This window comes from Cinclus cinclus, chromosome 9 (assembly GCF_963662255.1).
Source record: "Cinclus cinclus chromosome 9, bCinCin1.1, whole genome shotgun sequence".
Taxonomy (NCBI): domain Eukaryota; kingdom Metazoa; phylum Chordata; class Aves; order Passeriformes; family Cinclidae; genus Cinclus; species Cinclus cinclus.
The window spans coordinates 28,891,435-28,913,365 of NC_085054.1; the positions used below are offsets into that span (position 1 = coordinate 28,891,435).

The following is a 21,931-nucleotide window of genomic DNA, read 5'->3' on the forward strand; positions in this document are numbered from 1 at the left end:
TTGAAAACATTCTATTTAATTTATACAAATAACTACTAAATAGAAAAAGTAGATTAAAACAAAATAGTTATTTTTCTGGCAGAGTTTAAATGCATATTATATAGCTTAGAAGAAATAAAATGCATTTTCCCCACAGCATTCATGACCTAATATTCTAGTTAACTCCTCCACTGCTTTCCTTTCCCAGATCAGTAAGATGCCAGATACAAGGTCCTGTGGGAAATGGCTATATATACGTTCCATATTCCAACTGAAAATATGGTAAAGACCACACACCTACAAATGTGAAGCACTTAAAATGTGACTATCGAGGTGTAATATGATAATACAGAAAACAATTCATGTTTCAGGTTACATCGTGTTACAAAAACATCTGTGTAAGAAATCATGAAAGAGGCCACATAAAAATAAGCTTTAACTTTATGCACTTATTTTACAGTTTAAAAAACTGGCAAGTGCACTAGTAATAAATAATTTGCAAGTTTTGGATAAACAAGAAATTCCTAATGTTCAGCATTATTGTAAACATCAGTACACATGTAAAATGCAGCTAAAGTCTGACAGTTACATTTTCAGGTTACCGAATTCTTTTCCTATTACTCAGGCATAGATCAATTCAGGATACAGCCAATCATATTTTTGGCAAGTCATGTCGTTAAAATTAACAGTGACAGTGCAAGTAAGGAATGCAAAGAATTCCTAGTGCAATAAAGAAGAGAAGCACAGGCAATATTGCTGATTAAAATTTACCACTTCCATGTGTTCACCTTGGGAGTGATTAGGAGAATTAAAATAAAAAAATAAAAAAAAAGAAAAGGGGGGGGAAAAGAAAAGAAAAGAAAAGAAAAGAAAAGAAAAGAAAAGAAAAGAAAAGAAAAGAAAAGAAAAGAAAAGAAAAGAAAAGAAAAGAAAAGAAAAGAAAAGAAAAGAAAAGAAAAGAAAAGAAAAGAAAAGAAAAGAAAAGAAAAGAAAAGAAAAGAAAAGAAAAGAAAAGAAAAAGAAGCTGTTCAAAGCCATTGTTTAATGCCCTGATCTTGTCTTAGGATTTCTCTGTCTTCCTTCAGGCCACTAGCTCAGCCACAGCACATCCAGCTGAGTCCTCAGCGCTCGCCCAGGTGAGGTCCTGCACGGCCCGGGGTCCCCCAGCTGCTCCCAAACTCCTGCTCCAGCAGCCCTTGGGGACCAGGGGCAGGAACTGCCTGGCCAGACCCTCTGGGCCAGCCAAGTGCCTTCCTGCCGGGACAGCACCATGAGGAGAGGTCAACAGTCAGCTTTCAGTTTGTCTAAGGAATTGTCAATTTTGGTCAAAGTCTTTTTGATGCGCAGGGCTGTCAGTCTGGCCGAGGGGTTCTGGTACCAGCATTCCTTCATCAGCTTGGCAAGGGATGTCAACGTCTGGGGAAGAACAGAAACCACACAACACAGGGTCAGGCACAAAGAACAAGCCAAGACAGCACTGGCTGGGGCCAAGCACTCACACAGAGAGGCTTCATTGCCTAATGAATACTCAATTTTCAGAGCTTCCCACTATTTATCAAATACAGAGCTTCCATGTTTTGAAAAGCTCCTGAAGTCTGGTAACCTGATTAAAGCAAGAGCACAATTGGCCCGTGGGCTGACTGGAGTGACCAGCTAGTGTAGCTTTGAACAAGGGAGTGTTGGGGTTTTTGCTAATTAAGCAAACACTACACAGAATTTCTCTTCAATGAAACCAACTCATGCAGACCCATGAAGGCAGCTGAGAAGGTACAGAAGTTCTGCCTGTGTTTTCATCATGCCCAGCAAGATTTAACGAGCTGGGCTGCCAGCACAGGGCACAGCTCCACACCCAAACCTCAGAGATGGGCCCTCTGCCCTGCCCAGCCCTGCAGATTTCAGACTGACTTCCACAGCTCCAGGGGTAAGGACAAAACAGCTGGACAGCCTGGAGAGGCCAGACTGATACTGAAGAAGAAAAATAAAGATTAGCATCAGTCTTTCCAAAATAACAACAGCCCATATCTTGTAGGCAGGAGAGCCCATCACTCTGCTGTGTGTGACTGCAAGCCACAGAAAGCCCTGGACCAGCTTCTCTCCCTTCACCTCCCCTCGGAGGGAGAACAGCCACCAGGAAAAGCACCTGAAAGGTTTTGCTAGATCATGTTCCAGAAGGGCCATCTGTGACTAGCCCAGACCTGGCAGTGGCCAGCTGGCTCAGTGCTCCCCAAGCCAGGCCAGCACATCCCAAACCCTGCACAGGCAGGGATGCTCTCAGATGCTCCTGACATGGCCATCAAGATCCCCCTAGCAAGTGACAACTGAAAAAGCTTCCAGGACTGCATCCAAGAGAGACCAGCAGCACACTGACCGGGTCTGAGAACCATCTGTTGGGAATGTTGGGCCTCTGCTGATCCACACAGACCACTTTCCTCATATCTTCAAAACTGGGGTCGTTGGGAACCAAGTCATAAAAGGGTGGTTTGTAGTCCTCCACAATACCTGGTGAGACACAAACAGACATCACAGACTGTGTGAGTGAACAGCATTTCTGCAAGGACACAGGGAACACACAACCCACCTAATAGGCACAAAACCCCTTTAGAAGTCAACCCTACAGTGTCATGCAGCCTCTGAAACAACAGAACAGCACTCACTGCCCCAAGAACAGCTTTTTCTACTCAAAACACTAATTAATTGGCTCACATTGCAAGTCCACAAAGTATGAGCTATACTGTGCCCACTTTGCAGATGCTAGAGCTGAAAGGATGAGAAGTAAATCCCTTGCCAAAATCCTAAGTTTTGTAACACATGCAGCTTTTCCTGCCTACCAAAACCTGGGATTTCTACCAGCAAATGGAAAAATGTAAGGTCTGCACTGGGGTTTCTAACAGGTTCAACACACACTTTGGTGCTTTTGTAATTCCTGAAAGAGTCCAATATCCATGTCAGCATCCACAGACCCTTAAGATGGTGCTTCAGAGCATTTCATTCCTTGTTATGAAAACAGTAAAATCCCCAGGGTAACTGGCACCACATGCCATCACAAAGCCTAACACCCGAGAGCTCAATGCATCTCCATAAAACCCCAGCCTGGTTTGGGTTGGGAGGGACCTTAGAGCCCATCCCATTCCACCCCTGCCACTGTCCCAGGGTGCTCCAAGCCCCAGTGTCCAGCCTGGCCTTGAAACCACCAACCTGGCCATGTGCTAGGGTTTGGCACTGAAAGCAGGGTCTGTGTGTGTGTGTTCCCAGGCTGGAGCCCCTCTGCCTGCTCCCCAGAACACATGGGCAGCTCTCTTCTCCCTCACTGCATCAGGCTCACAAACCATCTACAGGGAGCCTTCCTTTCTCAGGAAGCCAATTTACAAACTGGTGTTCAAAGACAGGCATATGGGTCAGCAGTGTGGAAAAAGGCAGAGCTAATGAGGCCCTCTGTGTCCAGCAGGAACATCAAATGTTGGTCCCTGCTGACAGCTGAGACCAACAACAGACTGAAATCTGCTGTCCCACAGCCAGACACGAAATCCAGGAGAATCTCTGCTGCTTTGGATACCCTGAAGCTGAAAAAAGGTTCTTAATCTTTCCTACAACAGTTGAATTTTAGTTTTCTGGATCTACTGGAGATGAAGATCAAAGTGCCATAGATACTCCTGTGCATACTCTGCAAAAATCTGTAAAGCTCTGTCTGCGATGCTTAATCAGAAAGGGAAACAGTCTTCAGGAAATTCCAAGTGCCTTGGAGAAGAGGAGGATAATTTGGAGAGCTGGCTCCCATCAGAAGCACTAGGTAGGCTGCAGAGTTTGCCTGGTGCTATTCTGACATGGACACAGGACAGGTGACATGTGCTGTGTAAAGCAGCATCACCCACCCTCCTGCTCACAGCCATTCCCAGCTGCATTTACCAAATATCACCTCCTGGCCTGAATTCCTATCTTCACCTTTCTCCTGCCTCACTCCAGAACTCAGTTTACTATGACACCTCACAACACAACCTCCTCTGTGCCCTTGCTGCCATGCCTACAGGTAAAGCCAGGGCTTGACATCAGGCAAACACCCAACCCAGCTGCGTCACAGCTCTGAGCACACTGCCAGGGCCACGAGGCCACTACAGATGAACTTTAGCACTGTGGGGAGCCTGGCTCTCACTCACGGCACGTGGTCTTTCCCAAGCCCAGGGCACGTAACTGCCTGCAGCAGAAGACATGCAATACTGGAGACAAAGGAAAGGCTCTGGCCTTTACTCCAGTAGTGCCTGTGCAGTGCTCTGAGCTGCTCTCCAGCCTCCTGGGAGCTTCTGTGGTGCCAGGGAGCCACTCAACCTCTGTCCCACAGCATCACTGACCCGTGACACGCTGCCTAGGACACCCCAGCTCTCCTTCAGCAGAGCCCAGAGCCTGCACAGCTCCTGCACAACTTGGAGCTGACTTCTGGCACTTCCAGCACACCCAATGCTCTGCTGGGGCTGTGGCTTTCTGTTCTTCAACCAATTACAACTCACAGGAACTGCACTGGTTTCTGTTTCTTACCTTTACTCCTTGGAACTTCACAGACTCCCAGCATGGTTTGGGTTGGAAGAGAGCCTACAGCCCATCCCACCCACCCCTGCCATGGCAGGGACACCTCCCACTGTCCCAGGCTGCTCCAAGCCCCAATGTCCAACCTGCCCTTGGACAATGCAGGGATCCAGGGGCAGCCACAGTTGCTCCGGGAATTCTGTGCCAGGGCCTCACCTCCTTCCCAGCCAAGAAGTTTTTCTTCCCAATATCCCACCCACCCCTGCCCTCTGGCAGTGGGAGCCATTCCCTTGTCCCCAGTCCCTCTCCAGCTCTCCTGGAACCCCTTTAGGCCCTGCAAGGGGCTCTGAGCTCTTCCTGGATCCTTCTCCTCTCAAGGGGAATATTTCCAGCTGTCCCAGCCTGGCTCCAGAGCAGAGGGGCTCCAGCCCTGGGAGCATGTCCACAGCCCTCAGCTGACTTTAAGTCCAGCTTGTCCTGTGCATGCACAAATCTCACTGCTCAACCCGGCACAAGGTTCCTTTGAGTAGGAATCACCTTGAGCTTCTGGTGTTATTGTCATTGCTGAACAAGAGCACAGCTCTGGAACAACCATGACAATTCCCAAGGAGCTGAGCTGTGAGTGCCAGGCACCAGGTGAATGCAAACCAAGGCAAGCACATTCCAAGAGCAGGGGACATTCTCCAGGGAACCAGCACTGCTCTGTTTGAAGAGAGGCAAACACAGCTTTGGGTCTGAAATCACTGAAATCACATTCTGAGTACCGTGAAAATGCTGGCTGGCTCCTCCTGCACCACACAGACAACACACAGGCATTTATTTGTGCCAAAGGGGCTTCCTGTCACATCTTCCTCCGCATACTAAACAAGAAAATACAACCACTGTGTCACCTGGAGGATCAATGGGTAAGATTTCAAATAAAGAAAATAAATTAGAATAAATAAACAAAAATTAAGAACTACCAGACTTAGCAGTCATGTTAGAACAACTTCAAAGTGTCTGTGAGCTGAAGCACTAATCAGGCCAAGTCCTGGAAGGCAGCCCATGAGCCCAGGAGAGCACAGGGAGCTGCTGAGTGCCTCTGGTCCTCCAAGACACCACCACACCCTTGCTCCTGCAGGCTCACTCCCAATGCCCAAGTCTCACTGCCAAGCAAACATACAGGGTTATCAGAGCGACCCCCTGACCAGCAATGATTCCCACACAGCTCAATGCACAGAGGTGAGGGATGATCTTTACTCTACCCCAACCTGTGCTAGGGCATGGAATCACTTACAGCAACAGCCAGCAGTGCAGAGCAGCTGGTTCTGTGCTGGATCTCTGCAATCAGTATCACCAGCCCCTGAAACTTCAGACTGTCCTGACATGAGCAAAACAGAGACAGATCTGCATCACCTGAAGTGTTTCTATGGGGGCACTGAGCTCAGTCAGAATTAAATTCCCAAAGCATGCACCTATAAGCACAGGTATGTCTGCACTCCCATGAGCTCCACACCAACCTGGTGAAGCTGCCAGCACCATCCACCCTTGCTGGCTCAAGTGAAGCTCAGGAAAAGCGTCTGTGAGCTGCAGCTGCTGCAGTAGCACCTGTGTCCAGTACCAAAACTGGGCCTGTGCACAGCCCAGAGATACATTTCAACTCGGGAAAGCAAATGCAGTCCTGAACTATGATACCTTCTGCTCTTCCTGTGTACTTTCTTCCTGTCCTTTAGGGCTTGTCATGAGAAACAAACACCTACAAATATTCACTACGGTTTAATGACACAAGGAAGAAGAATAGAAGATAAAATGTTAACTTAGCTATTTGGCATGAATTAGCTCTCACCAGGACTTAAAATGAGCAGGGGATTCTCTTCTCTGCTTTAGCAGAAATGGCAACAGGATTAAGCCACTGTACCCAGCTCACCAACAGCCTCCTCAACGTTTCAGGAATCAAACCATAGTGGAGGCCCAGCACGTTCCTGTGCACTTTGCTGTGAATTACCTCTCCTAGAGGCAAGGGAAGGAGTCCCAGGCACTCACCATTGCTAACCATGCGCCTGGCCACCTCCCAGAGGACCAGCCCAAAGGCCCAGATGTCCACCCTCTTGTAGGAGTCGAAGCAGTCAGCCTGGATTGTCTCATCCAGCACCTCTGGAGCCATGTAGCGCTTGGTGCCCACACGGGGGTTGTTCCCCACGTCCAGCTGGTTTGTGCTTTGGGAATGCATCACTGCGAGGCCTGAAGGACACAAAAAGAAGTCACTGTTAGGTCCCCTTCAACTGTAGCAGCACACCCTAAAGGCCCTGGGAGCACTGACCCTGTCAGATGAGAAGGAGCCAAGGGCCCAACTGGCCAAAGACCAATGGGGTCAGCTCCAAAATCAGCAAAACCAGCCCGGAGGCTGCAGACAGGCCTATTATCTCCTAGGGGATTATCATCAAGCATTTTATTGCACTCTTGCAAAACACTGTCATGAAGTGTTTTGCAGCCACTGGATGTCCCCAGCACTCTGGGCACAGATACACAGAGGCCAAACAGCTGCTGCTTAGAAGAAAACAATTTTACCCAGCATTCAAATTTATTTATAGACCTTTTGGGTAGGTGGATACACCCGAACTGTGGGGAAGGGAGAAGAAAAACACTGCATGAAGGATACATGCAAGTTAAAAAAATAAAGCTGGAAAACAAAAAACACCATATTTGCAGCAGCTTGAAAAATAAACATCCTCAAGCAGATCTAAAATGAGTCAGACAAAACCACTCTACCTGGTTTCTACTAATTACTAAACATTTAAGCAGAGAACATTATGTGAGGGACCAAATGACTGTAAATTTGGAAATGCACAGAGCACTCATTTGGCCACGGTAAACAGAGAGCACTGCAAATTGAGCAGCAGTGGCTGCATGGCAGAGCCAAACGACAGAGAGGGCGACACAAACTCCTCTTAATTTCCTCAACAAATCTTCTAAGAATGACATAGGCTATTTACACTTAACAGGAGTTTATTTTAGGTAAACCTTAAAAGGCTTTTTACCTCAGTCTCACAAAAACTAACCTATCACCAGATCATTCATTTGCTTTTCTTTCCAAAAAAAACAGCCTGTTCTTTAAGGTAACAAAAATTTGGAAAACACTTTTCAACAATTCAAACGCACCTCAAGACATTTCAAGCTGATAAAGATGTGCTTATGGCACCTCTAGAAAGATCACAGGACACTTTGGATTGGAAAGGATCTCAGAGCCCATCCAGTGCCACCCTGCCATGGCAGGGACAGCTCCCACTGTCCCAGGCTGCTCCAGCCTCAATGTCCAACCTTGGGCACTGCCAGGGATCCAGGGGCAGCCACAGCTGCTCTGGGCACCTTCCCTGTATAAAACTTCTTACATATAAAACTTCTACATGTAAATCGACCCTCTTTCCATTTCAAACCACCTCCCTTGGCCTATCACAACAAGCGCTGCCAAAATGTCTGTCCCCACCCTTCTCAGGGACACTTTATGTGCCATCTCATGGCCCAGACTCATGAGAAGAAGCCTGCTCCCATATCCAATATTTGTCAAATACTGACACACACATATACACTTTTATGTACTATTTTAAACTCAGGTGAGATTATATTATATAGTATCTATGGTTTACAATTTTTCCTTTAAAAAAAGCTTGCAGCAGCAAACAAAGGTTAGAAACCACATTTCCTGGCCAACTCTGAAAACATCAAGAGCTCAAGGAACACTTTGATAAAAATCTTTTTTTTTCCAAATCAAACTACTTATCTAGGGTTATTTTTATCTTATTATCTACTCTTTTTTTGATAAAAATTGTAAAGCTTCATCCAAACTGAGCAAAACAGATTCCAGAGGCTGACAGGTCAAGGTTTACAGCTGAGGGAGGCAAGTCAACACCAGCACAGCACAGAGCAAGGAGGAGAGGCAGTGGGGTCAGGGGGCACAGTGTCGTAACTGCCTCCCACCACAGGGGCACCCAAGCTCTTGGGAGCTGGGAGCAGATCCTGCTCCCCTCCAGATCCCCTGGGAGCAGATCCCTCCTTCTGTGCCCCAGGGGCTCTCAGAGCACGGCAGCTCCTGCTGTAAGATACCAGCTCTTCAAAAGGAACATATTGGTTTGACCACACCTTTCCAGGACCCTGCAGGACCTGCTGCTCTGTCATGACCCTACAGACCCTGTGCTGTCCCCCAGAGCTGCTCAGCTCAGAGCCAGCACTGGAAGGACAAACTCATCCATGTTGTGGAAGGACAAAGGCAGAACTTCTCCCCAGCTGACAGACTGAGCAGCAGTGACATCCATTCCTGGCCTTTGTCACACAGCTCCTGCACATCTCAGCCATGCACTGCTGGTGCTGCAGATCCTGGTCCTGGGGGTATCACAGGCAGAGCAGCTCCCAGCTCCACATCCTGAGAGGAACAGACCAGAGGGTGGAACAAGACAGAGGCTCACAGAGGAAAGGGCAGGGATGCATGCCTGAAGCAAAAAATTCGTTGGTGAACTTTCCTTACAGAGGAGGAACATAGGAAAAATGTGACAGATACATGTCTGAGGAGTTCACATTTAAAAAATAGCTATTGTAACCACCATAAAAACTCATCAGGAAGTGTTTACTGCTGTGCTCTCTTGGAAGAATCCCTCAAACATCTGAAATCTCTGGATAAATAGTGTAACAGATTTCACTGTACCAGTGCCATGTCAATCAATGCCAGGATGCGCTGCCCCTTCTCAGAGTGATATACAGATTTATTTAAAAGCCAGTCTCCGACACTTTATATTTTCAACTTACTGCTCCATTTGTTACTATTGCCACAGCAAATTTCTAGAGGCCCAAGTATGTGGCTTTCATGTTTTCCCTGTCTGTATCTCAAGTCCCTCAGGCACAAGTGACAGAAACTATGCAGTAGAATTATTATTTTAAAAATTCCCGTCTCCCAGTACATTTTTGCCTAGGCAATGGTGCCCCAATCCTGTTTTACCACTATTTTCTCCCTCTCCTTCAGAGAAAAGAAAAGTAAGTTACTGTCAGACATCCCTCCAAGGTGTGAACAAGTCCCAGTGCAGTGACTGCTCCCAGCACCCGCGCATGGTGCTCCCATTCCAAACCAGCTGTCCCAGGGAACCCACTGCACCTCCCAGGCAGCACAGAGCCACGGCAGTGCCACAGTGCCCGGCTCACGCAGCCTGGGGGAGGACACACATTTCAGAAATGCAGCGTACCCCTGCACCCTCCGGGATCCGGGAATGGCCTTGGACATCCGAACCCCGGGAAGGTCCCGAGGCCAGGCTGGGCTGCAGGCGCCACCTGGCGGGCACTGCGGGGAACGCCGGCACGGGATGGGCAGCGCGGGGTCACGGACACACCGCCCCAAGGTCACTGCGGGGTCACAGACACACCGCCCCAAGGTCACTGTGGGGTCACTGCGGGGTCACGGACACACCGCCCCAAGGTCACTGTGGGGTCACTGCGGGGTCACTGCGGGGTCACGGACACACCGCCCCAAGGGTCACTCCGGACTCACGGGGTCACTGCCCCAAGGGTCACTCCGGACTCACGGCGTCACTCCGGACTCACGGACACAGCGCCCCAAGGACCCCCAGCAGCCCCCCATAGCCCAGCTCTGTGCAGCGGGGGCCGCTCTCACCCAGGTCGGCGATGCAGCACTGCCCATTCTTCTTGACGAGGATGTTCTTGCTCTTGAGGTCGCGGTGGGAGATGGCGGGCTTGCCCTGCGTGCCGAAGATCTCGATGTGCAGGTGCGCCAGGCCGCTGGCGATGGACAGCACGATGCGCAGGCAGCTCACCGTGTCCAGCGTGGTCAGCTGCAGGTAGTCGTACAGAGAGCCCATCTCATGGTAGTGCGTGATCAGCCACAGCTGCGTGCTCGAGTTCCTGGAAGTCATATCGGATGCAATAAAACCTGCAGGGAGAAGAAGGAGAAACAAGGAAATGAACTGACAGAGCTCCTCCAAAATGCCCTGAGAAAAGCAGCTCAGCTGGTCAGAGCAGGGTTGTGGGTTTGACCCCACACAGACCATCCACTCGTGACTCCATGATCCTTGTGGGTCCCTTCCAGCTCTGAATATTCTTGATAAAGTGAACCAGTACTTTATATATTTGCTAGTCACACAAAAAAATCTACTTGTTAGGACCCCATACCTTAAAAATATTTTTATTTTTCCTTCCGTTTGAAGGACTTGGGGGTCAGGAAGTTCCCAGTCAAACAGAAAGACACCAAGTCTGTAGCACTTTTGCTGCTGCCCACTTGAGAGGGTCACACTGGAAAGCAGAAACACCTCGAACATCAAGCCATGAACAACCATTTCCATTTTCAGAGTCCACAGGCAGCCAGTGCAGGCTGCTGAGAAAAGGGTTAAATGTGTAGCCCAACCACAATGACCTTCTATGAAGAAACAGAGAAATTTTTCTGTTCAAAAGTCATGAGCCTCAAGAACCACCTTCAAAAATGTCAGATCTTAAAACTGAACCCCAAATTCAAGGGAAGCTCCCTTCCTTTTACCTCCGCATACATCCACAGTGACCCCCACAGCTTTAGCTGGAAACAACTAAAGTTTTATTCCCAAGTCAGAGGAACAAACCAGGTTTATGAAAAGCTCACATACATTTGTCAGAAAGAACACCCACTGCTTTCTCTCAAGTAAGACTTGTGCACAATATGACATTTCTGTAATCTGTGACATTGTTTAATATTGCATCTAAAAAAGTCTCTAAAAAAGCAAACAAATTTGACAGTTATCAAGAAAGACTAAACACAGGCAGAGCACCAAGGGAAATCTGCAATGTAATTTCAGCTAAGTCACTTGCTCTCTTGGGAAGTTCAATAATTCACATTCCAGGAGGCCACCAAATTATTTTTGGAGTAAGAAAGGAACTGCTTCAGGAAACACACAAATGTCTAGCAGGGTGAGCTAGCGAGCCAGGAAACATTCTCTGACAGGAAGCAAGAATAAGGAGCTGAAGGAAAACTGACTGAAGACAGATTATGGGTGAGGCAGTGTCAGCACTCAGGAAATGGGCTGCTGATTTTATTTGCAGAGGTGGCACACTGCTGACAGAAGGGCACATTTGTTAGGAATCAAAGAGCTGCTTAAACCTCAGACATCGCCCATCACAATAAAGCCACTTTCCCGGTTCTCAGAACCAAGCACATGAGCTATGAGTGATGCACAAGGTTCATTTACTTTCCTCTTTACATAGGAAAAGATACATCATGCAGCTATAGCTGAAGTTTAAACAGCAAGAGCTTACTCTCACCCTGAGAAGAACAGTGAAACAGAAGAGAACACTGGATTCATATTGCACTTTACTTAGCCATAAAGTATTCAAATCCCTAAATCTCATTATAAACTCCTCCCCACCTTTTCTCCCTCCATTCCTGCAGGGATTACAACCCAACACAGACCCAGAGCTCCCCCTGACACCCTGTGCAGGACTCAGAGCTGCAAGAGCCAGTCCCTTCCACAGGGGTCTGCGGCACCTCCACTGCTGTCCGTGCCCAGCTGCCAGCACCCGATTGATCATTAACAGCTTCCTGCTGGAATGCTGCAGAGCACAGAGCCACAGCTGCTCTGACACATTCCCCATTGGAGACTCAGCCCCTCCTGGAATTGTCTCCCTGAAAAATCTCTCTTCAGCTATTGATCTCAACACAAGAAGCCAGAGACTGTAAGCTCTAGGTGAGCGTGCAATCACTTCACAGGTGACCTGTCCAGGTAACTCACCTTTACTCCAGACACTCCAGGATACAGAATGTGCTTGTCCTACTTACCTAAAATATTCTCGTGCCTCAGCAGTACAGTGTTGTACAGCTCAGTTTCCCTGAACCAGGACTTTTCATCCCTAGAAGAGAAGATCTTCACAGCAACATTTTCTCCTTGCCACTGACCTCTCCAAACTTCTCCGTAACGGCCCTTTCCTGGTGGGAGAAAACACAGGAGAAGCTGTCAATAACAAACAGCCCTCAGCAGGCAGAACTCCACTGGCACAAACCAGACATCACACCAGGTAATCACCCCTGCCTGCACTTCTCACCACTGGAGTCACACTGAGCTCCTGTACCCCTCATTTTTACTGTTTGTTTTGCCTGCAAGCCCTGTGACTGTGGATGTCTCCTCCCTGCACACCAGTGCAGCACAGAGCGTTTGAACTGGGAGGTGTCACCATTCAACCATCACCAGTGAAAGTACTTTTGCAGCTGAAGTGACTTGGGCAGCACGTGGCAAGCTCAGTGTGCACAACACAAAGCTATGAATTCTGCAGTGAGGACAGGAAGGAAACGCAATGCTGGGGATACAGCCTTTGCATTTCCATCCCATCATCAGCCCTTGCAGAAACACTAAATGATGATTTAAAGCAAACAAAAACCCAAACTCACCCACAAACAAAAGAAAGGATTAAAAAACTCACCAACCCCGAGCCCTGTCCTGTGGAGATCAGGACACACAGAGAGCAAGCCAAGCTTTTCACCCCAATGCTTCCTCACCTCTTCAGTGCCTGCACATCCTCTTGGCTCAACGTCAATGCCTCCAGCTATCTTTGACCCAAATGCTTCCTAAACTCAAATTTGAGACTACTCAATTAATAATAAAAATATGCCGATGAAAAATTTAATGAATCCTGAAACTTAACACTGAAGTCCTACAAAAAGCTAAGCACAGAAGACACTGACCTACACACTCCACAAGTGTGATCTGGCGAGCCACCGTTCTCTGCACCAAGAAAGGAAGTCCAGAGCCACTTCCAGATGTGCAGGAATGGTCCAACAAATCCTGTTTTTGGAAAAGCAGAAGTTCAGAACCCATGAGAAACCCCGTTTTTCCCTCTTCACATGCACAAAGGACAGGTTAGGTTAAAGCTCAGGGGTATGTCTGGGGCTCTGGGGATGCCATTTTGTCACTGGGGGTAAAAGAGCATTTGTTTAGAAAGTCATTATTTGTTTAGTAAGTGTAATAAATATATGACAATAGATGTCTGTGCACTGGAAGCCCACCCCTGGCCTACCAGCCATCCTCTGTCATGAGATTCCAGCCTTTTTCAGCACTTCACTCTTCTTTCACCTACATTATGTTCTCTCAGTTCTGTTTCTGATAGTTATTCAAGCTTGGTGCAGGTATTTAAAACCAAAACCAGTTTTCAAATAAACAAGGTGAGGGGATTTCCCAACATCACTTACACAAGATTTGCCATTGATACTCCAGAAAAACTTCTCTAACAAATCTTTCTTATAAACTTTACCAGTTTCTGGTATTTCTAGTGCGTAGAAAGCAGACTTTGAGTTGTAAGCTTATAATAAACATCAGTGAGATCCTGACTGAATGTTAAAATCCCATTAGCCTTGTAAAATGCTAATGCCCAGCAACTTTTACAGCAAGGAGTTTTGTATTAGTTCAAAGCATTAACAACTGTTGGACTCTTTCTTTACAAAGAACAATAGGATAAAAAGCCTAAGTAAAATCAACTTTCTATTATTTCCAGAAAACTGCATTGCTGTGCTTGAACCAGATATCAATGAATCTCATTTCTTCTAACAACCTCTTAATGAGTGTTCAAGAAAAAGATAACCTAGGAGTGACAGAGACTACCTTACTTTTTAACACAAACTGAGGGCTCATTTTCCTTCATGCTTGACTCAGAGGCAAAACAAAAGCAACAAAAACAAAAAAAACACCCCCAAACTTATCTACAGCAACTGTAAAAACAAGATTTGAAGAAGCCAGAGCTCCTTCCATGCCCACTAAGCAGCTTAGGGCTTTAAGCACTTGCTACACTGCTGAGACTAATCCTAAATGTAAACTTATTTAATGTGTGACAAAACCAGCAACTTAAACCACAATAGAGAAGAAAAATCTGGAATCCAGAAGATTTGCTGTTTAGATGGACATTTAGGCACAGGAACTACCAACTACATCTTGAACATCAGCCACACTGGGAGGCAGAGCAGCAGTGCTGGCACCACGGCTGAGGGTCTGACAGCTCCACCAGACCCAGCCCTCACAGCTCTTCCAAACAGAATTCCCATTTATTCTTCGAAGGTTTTATCACCATTTCCAAGTAACATTAAGTAACTAGAAGCACAAAAGGTCAGCAAATGGCTCGAAATGATCTTGCCCAGATAAGACAGAAGAGCTGGTAAAAGTTGGGAGTCGGTGCTTAAGGGCAGATCTCCAGCTGCACACATGCCTGGGCCATGCTGCATATTAAGAATGGCTGTTTTAAACCAGTAACATGGAATTAAGCTTTGTGGGCTGATTGAAGAGACCCAATGGCCCTACAAAAAAAGGGGAAAAAAAATTAAAAATATTAACAGACATAGGTCACTCTTCAACCCTGCAGTGAATGCACATTATGGTGGGACAGCACCAAAATAGAAAATGTTTTCCAGCCTCTTAATGTTGGGGCCATTTTCTCTCAGCAATGCAAGGAGAGGAAAACTCTGCACTGCTTCAGAAACAAACACTCCATCTGCCTGCAGCTTTACTTGCTCTGCTCAGATAAAGTGAGGACAGCTGCTGAGACATTTGTGCTCTGGTCTCAGGGAAGGGGGAAGGGGCAGTCACCCTGCAGAAAGGGAACACTTCCCAGCTCACTGTATTCTCCAGAGACCACATGAGCAAGAGTGTACTTTGAAAACTGACCTCTGAGTAAGCATTGCACATGTCTTAGAACTCCCACTGCTCTTCCATCAACAAAATGTCACTGATATCCCAGTCATCCCAGAGTCCCGCTACCGAGACCATGCCAGTCAGGTCTGAAAGTTTTAAACACCAAAATTATCTGTATTTTCTTTCTCACCTAGCATCACATCTCCAACCCCTCAGGCTGCTGTACATCAAACATGCAGCACAGTTCTTCACTTCTCCCATTACTTCAGGCCCCCCAGCACAACAGCCAGGCACTCTGTTTTGATGTGCTGATATTGGTTCCAGAACACAGTTTAGAGCAGTTCTCCACGTCAAAGGCCCTACACTTGCCAAACCCATCTATTGGTGAGAATTCATCAATACTACAGCTCTGGGAGCACAGGAACAGCACCACTCAAGTCCTGAGACCAAGTGGCATCCTCTGGTAGCAAAACATGCTCTTAGTGATGTGGGCAGAGGGAAGGAAGAAAGGAGAACTCTCAGCCTGCACACAGGGAGGTCACTTACTGCCAACGTGCTGTCCCCCACGTTGGAGGCTATGAGACCCTCGATTGTGCCATACTCTGCATCCCTGGAATTGAGCCTCTCCATGTGATTCTTCTGTATTCTCCGTATGATCAGCACAGCTACTGCAGAAAAAACTATCAGCACTACCACAGGAGCCAGGATAACGATGATTAGTGTCTCCATGCTGTAACCTGCAGCCTCTCCTTGAAAGGTTTGCCCTTGGAAGAGAGGGGGGAAGGGAAAAAGCATGAAAAGAAAGAGAAAAAAAAATAATTTGCAGATTCCCAGAGAATGTCTTTAAAGCCACTAGCACTGACACCAACCCTGACCTCAGTGCCCACACAGTGTGACAGAGGCTGTGCCACAGCCAGGTGTGAGCACACCTGCATGGGGGATGTGCTCCCCATGGAACAGCACAGCCCCCACCTGCACAGAGCCACTTCCCACAGGCAGTACCTCCATGCTGACCCCAACCACACACTGCAGCCCCCTCACTGCCCCAGGCACACACCAATCACCCCGTGGGCATCAGGTGTGTGCCAGCAGGCCCCAAGGTGGGGCCAGGGCACAAAGGGCATCCTGTGTCCCCAAACCCTTCCTTCACCAGCACTGGAGCCATCTCTCTCCCAGCACAGCAGACCAAAGCCAACCCTCTCCTCCTTCTCCAAATGCACTGCTGATGAAGATCTCACCTTTGGAAGAGGGCAGCTGTGCAGTGATGTTCATGTTGCACAGGTGTCCCTGGCAGCACTCCACGGCCTGGTTGGGGGATGGAGGAGTTTTGCACGTCATTTTCCTTTGCTCATAGACCTGGAAGCAGCCCTTCTGGTAAACCTTAGCCCCGTCGTTAATGCTCAGGGAAGCAAAGCAGCGCTGGCCTTGGCACCGATCCCCATTCCCACAGGATATGCCTTCACACACACATTCGTAGGGGACCATCTTCAGCTTCCCTTCATCGTCTGCAAAAGGGAAGAATCCAGGAAAAAGCATCGTCCTGTCCTTAACAGCTTCAGTTAGAGGTAATGAAATCATGAGACAATCACATCTTCTTAAGGGAAGTGACACTGTTTTCAGGTAGTGCTGAAGAACCACTAAGTAGGAGGTAACGATTCTAATTCAGCTATTTCAGCTGACAAGGATATGCCACAGCAGACACTAGAGACCTCTCTCAAGTAAGTTAAAATTTAAAACTGAGAAAACCAAGTTACTCCCAGAAAGCCAATGTTTTCCAAAGGCTGGCTGTGAAGCAGTGAGTACACATCTTTCAGGGGCTCATCTCTCAAAACATCCAAGAGATCTTCAAATGAACCTTTCCTGCCTTTCCATGGCAGTGGAAATAGCATTCCCCTTTTTCTGAGACAAACCTTAAACACAATGCGTGTCAGAAAAGCTTCACGTGCACACAGCTATGTAAAGCAGTCCCAGAAGTCCCTTTCCAGAGCCAATGCCCTCACTGGAGCAATCAGAGTGACCAAACACACACTGGAAACTGAGCCCACACAGCACTCACCTTGCCAGCTTGGAGATGGGAACGCCATCACCATCAGTACAGGGAGAATCATAACTCCATCAACCACCCTGGAGCTGCAGAAAGGAGAGACATGAGAGCTCTGTGAGAGTTCTTCCACTGTTGACTAAAAATGCAACCACCCCAAAAGCAGTGTTTAGCAAGGTCTTTCACCAATTCCTTACACAAAACATAACCCAGTGTTGACTGCTCTCCTTTTAACTCTGTCTTGTTTCCTAAATAATTCCCTTCACTTATAAAGTCTGTGCATTTACTGCAATGTCTTTTTAGATTCACAGCAATATCACATGCAGCTACTGTGTAGAAAAGCTTGTAGTAGGGAAGTATGAACCCTCCCCAGTACCAAGCAGGAATGTAATACAGATGAAGCGTTCTTTGAACCAGTTATTAAAATTATTGTGAATTGACAAGGTGGTCTGTAAAACTGTATTATCTGGGATTTGAGGGGAAACAGAAAAGATCTCCACCAGAAAACTCAGAATAAGTTCCATTAACCAGCAAAAGCCATTGCTGGATGGCAAGAAAAAGATCGAGATATATTTAAAGAAGATGCTGGTCCCTGAAGAGTAATTTCCCAGTTTAAGTTGCTTCTCCAAGGATTTTCCCTCTGATGGCCCAAGCCCATTTCCCTGCTGCTGAAGACAGGTAACTACACCTTGTGCACAGTTCAGGCTGATTTCAGCATAAAGCAGAGGCACATGCTCCCTCTAAAACAGGAAATAAAGGAGTGAATTTGCCTTTGCATTTCCAATCTTTGCATGATACTTGGTCCTTACAAGAAAGTGACAGATCACTCTCTAGTCCACTTTTTACTGTGAGACAAGGCTTCTGCAAAGAAACTTTTGTGCAGTTTCTTAGGACTTAACCCAACAGATGGGGCTGGGGATTGGAATGGTTTGTCTGTCCTGGTGGGTTGCTGGTGGGTTCCTACAGAGACTCTCTGGCCTAGTCACATGGAACAAAATTCCAGTCAAAAGCAGCAGGAAGCAGTAGATGCAAACCAAAGTTCTGCTTGATAAGCCACTGAGCCATTACCATGCTCCTTACGTGCAGGTATTTGTCTTCATTTTTCAGATTTAAATCTAATTGAAGCAGATGAAAATTGAAAATAAATCTGATATTGCCATTTTCCTTTCAGATCTCTTCTGTTGCGCCTTTTCAAATCATTAGCACTTCTTAAGTGCTCAGTGAGGAAAGCCAAGCCATTACCTCTGAATTTATTTCCTGACATGGATTTGTTTTCAGTAATTGATTTGTCATCAGTTAAAATGATCATGAATTTCTGACCCAAGTATTCAGTTTTTGCCTTCACAGAAAAGCCCAGGCAGTGCTGACCATCTCCCCTCCCAGAACAACCCTTCCAAGGACCCATTCTGCAAGGATACTTCCCTTACCTGTCCTTGATACACCCCAAGGATCCCTAACACCTGCTGATATTCAACCTTCACCAAACATCACCAAGCGAAGTCTAACACATATGAGCAGGGAGCCATCCACACAGGCAGTCTAAAGCAGAGGAGAGCTCTCCAAGGGGCTCTCAGTGACCCAATGCCCCAGACCAGCTCCAAGGGGTGCCCTGCTCCCCAGGCAGGCTGGTGTGGGGATCCCTGCCCTGGGCAGAACTGCTGGAGCAGCCCTGGCTCTGTGCCTGCTCACCCAGCAAGTCCAGACAAAGCTGTCAGGGACCTGCCCTCCTTCCTTCCACACACTGGGAGCTCAAAGACCCAAAGCCACCCCAGGGGCTGCATGGATGGGAGCAGGGGAAGCTCCAGGAATCCCAGCAGGGACAGGTCCCCTAGGAGAGCCCTTTGGACAGCAGGGACACCCAGCTCAAGGAACAGGGGCTTGAAAAAGACAAAAACTGAGTTTAACACTGCTGAGCAGGTTCAGAAGTTAACCAGCAGCACCAGCACCCTTCCACAGGTAACCCAGGGCTGCAGCCTCTGGCCCAGTTAAAACCAGCATGGGCTGTTTTTGCACTGGTGGGAGCTGTCCCACCTCTGCAGCAGACTGGGCAGCCCTGAGACCCCCACACCAGGGCAGCCCCCTTTGGCTGTGCCAGCCCTGGCTGAGGGAGAGCAGCAGGGCCCTGCAGCCAGCCCAGCTCTGCTCTGCTCTGCCAGGACCTGGCTACAGTGTGGGACTGAAGGTACACAAAGCACACACACCAGGAAAACTCTGCCTGGGTCATGTACTTATCTGCTGCCTTTTCAAGCAGTCTATGAGCTCCTGAAAACAAACAAATATACACAAGTATATTTGTATATACACAAGTATATTTGTACACACAAGCCCCTGCCCTGTATTCAGAGGGAGGATGAGGATGGAAATCAGACCCACTCCCCCAAAGAGGCAAAGAAACCATATTGGACTTTGAACAGATTTTATGCATTTCACAGTATGCATAGTCCTCCCAAGGAAAAAAGTCCAATACTTCAATTTAAACCCTGCTTCCATGAAGCTATTCTTGCAGCCATTCATTTTCCCAAAAGCCTCAAGGAGTATCTCACCAGCTGAGAAGAGCTGTGCACATTTGCAGCAGCCTACCTGTACCACACCCAGCCCGTGTTCTCACCACCAAACCAGACCTGCACCACGCCTGTGCAGCCCAGGACACTCTGGGGCTTCTGGCAGGGCTCAGAGCCCTTGGCATGGCCCAGACACACCTCGAGCAGGTCAGCTGTGGTGGAGACTGCACAGGGAAGGAGACTCTGACCTTCACAAAATACTATTTTTCCCTCAAAAATTATTTGAGAGCATGAGTTCAAAGGTGTTGGTCCCACTGCTTAAAAAAAATACTTTTTCAAAGCAATTAATGCACATACATAAGCATCAAAGTCTGGTTCAAGTGACAGCAGCAAGCACACGCCTTCCAGTTACTGCTTGTTTAGAGAGAAAGAAAATATACATTTTAATGTAAAGAACAAAACATCCTTTAATAAATTCCCACAGAAAACTGCTATGGATTTAAAAATCTATAAGATATCCAGTTACTATCAGGTGTCTGAATTCACTAGAACTTTTTTCCCAAGGGAAGGGTTGGTATTTAACCCAAATAAATACAGATGAATTTACAAGCAACCAGCAAAAATACACAAAAGGTATTTTCCTTTGGAGACACAAGGATTTTGCCGTTTGATTGGAGCTGCAGGCTGTGCCCTATGGAACCACAGCACAGCAGCAGAAGCCACTAGAGGGCATTGGGAACATGGGCAGGGATCCGAGCCCGGGATGCAGGGATAGCAACAGGGATCCCAGCCCGGGACGCAGGGATAACAACAGGGATCCCAGTTATGAGGATCATGTATGAGGACATATATGAGCTTCAGCCACATACAGGGAAAAGTGAATCCTTTGGGTTTTACCTCCTCCTGCAAAAGCACATTATCATTGGAAAATCAGAACTTGCTGTTGATGGAAAAGTCTCTTTCTAAGTGACAGCTCCCAGATTTCCAAACAAACCTGCCATGCAGTGCAGACAAGGAAGGGACCCTGACTCCTGGGCAGACCAGCATCTGCTCCAAGGCCAGCTTTGGATTCCAAAGGAGCCCTTTAAACTGGCTTTGGAAGCCCAAATGAACAATAAGCCAAGGCAGATCAAACACATGATGAAGACATCCAACATAACACACAGACATACATACAACTGGTTCAGGTAACAGAGTCAATAGAATCTTTAAGATTTGTAGTCATGAAGTCCCAACACTGCAAAATCCACCCTGAAACCCCAATGCCTGTTCCACTTTCACAGCTAATACTGCTCTCTCCTTTCTTCCTAATAAAACTGTGTCCTGCCAAATCATTCCTGTATGGCCTGACAGCAACGTGGGGTGAAGTTCTGTACTAGGGCTGTCGGGACAGCAGCTGCAAGAGGCCACAGGGAGAGAAGAACCAGTTGAGACAACTCAAAACACCACAAGGGGCCCTGCAGGCAGCCAGGAAATGGCCTTTGGTCCCCAGTGCCACCAGTGAGCACAGACTGCAGCAGACAGAGCAAGCCCATTAGTGCAGGACTCCAGGCTGCATTTACCTCCATATGACACAGACATGGGAACATGAACCAGCTCAGACTTTCCGGATGAGATCAGAAGCACCCAGATATCGCTGGCAGTCCCAGTGGCCCCTGCCAAGAGCCCAAGGGCTGTACATATTTTGCATGTACCTCACCAGATTCCTATCAAAAGAAAACATCCATAATACTGGATCACAGTTGTGCCATCCACAACAGCCACACACGAGTTGAATTCATCCACAGCTGTGTCTTCAGAAGGAGAAATGTGCGTTCAAAAGCAGTAATTCACAGCTTGCTCTTTAATTGAAGCTCACACAAAGGAGGTGCAACCCCGAGCAGCCCCACAAAGGCATTCCTTGCGTCAGAGACCGACCACCTTGGCCAGCCCTTTCTTATGGTATAAACTTGGTTGCCAGAATTCAGAAGATGGAAGCCAGCCACCAACTCCATTTGGTGCCCACCTGCAAAGGCACAAGGCACTCATCCAGGCTTCGCGGCTCCAAAAATGTGTCGAAGTGCTACCCAGAAAGGCCAAATGTCTCGGATTCAAGCGGCTGCAAACACAGAAAGAGTGAAGGATGGGATACTGGTTCTTCTGTACTTGTGTACAAAGCAAAATCACAACACTGCTGAGTAACAACAAAACCACCACACCAAAGGCAGTGTAAAGTGTCCTGGAAGGTTCTCCCAGTCAGTAACTCTGACATGTTCACAAAGAGCCAGCCCCTTGGTTCTTAAAAG

The 21,931-nt window shown here is 47.5% G+C and overlaps 1 protein-coding gene across 1 annotated transcript in view; it reads right to left on the reverse strand.

Moving 5' to 3' along the window:
- The window catches only part of ACVR1 (activin A receptor type 1), a 43,484-nt gene continuing 21,553 nt past the window's right edge, over window positions 1-21,931 (reverse strand). Inside the window, exons 2-10 of the mRNA XM_062498137.1 lie at window positions 17,161-17,234; window positions 16,343-16,609; window positions 15,651-15,868; window positions 13,172-13,271; window positions 12,272-12,418; window positions 10,127-10,402; window positions 6,517-6,714; window positions 2,348-2,478; window positions 1-1,395 (exon numbers count right to left, since the gene is read on the reverse strand). Of these exons, the coding sequence (XP_062354121.1) occupies window positions 1,261-1,395; window positions 2,348-2,478; window positions 6,517-6,714; window positions 10,127-10,402; window positions 12,272-12,418; window positions 13,172-13,271; window positions 15,651-15,868; window positions 16,343-16,609; window positions 17,161-17,212 (1,524 nt within the window). The 5' untranslated portion in view covers window positions 17,213-17,234 and the 3' untranslated portion in view covers window positions 1-1,260. The remainder of the gene's footprint in view (window positions 1,396-2,347; window positions 2,479-6,516; window positions 6,715-10,126; window positions 10,403-12,271; window positions 12,419-13,171; window positions 13,272-15,650; window positions 15,869-16,342; window positions 16,610-17,160; window positions 17,235-21,931) is intronic.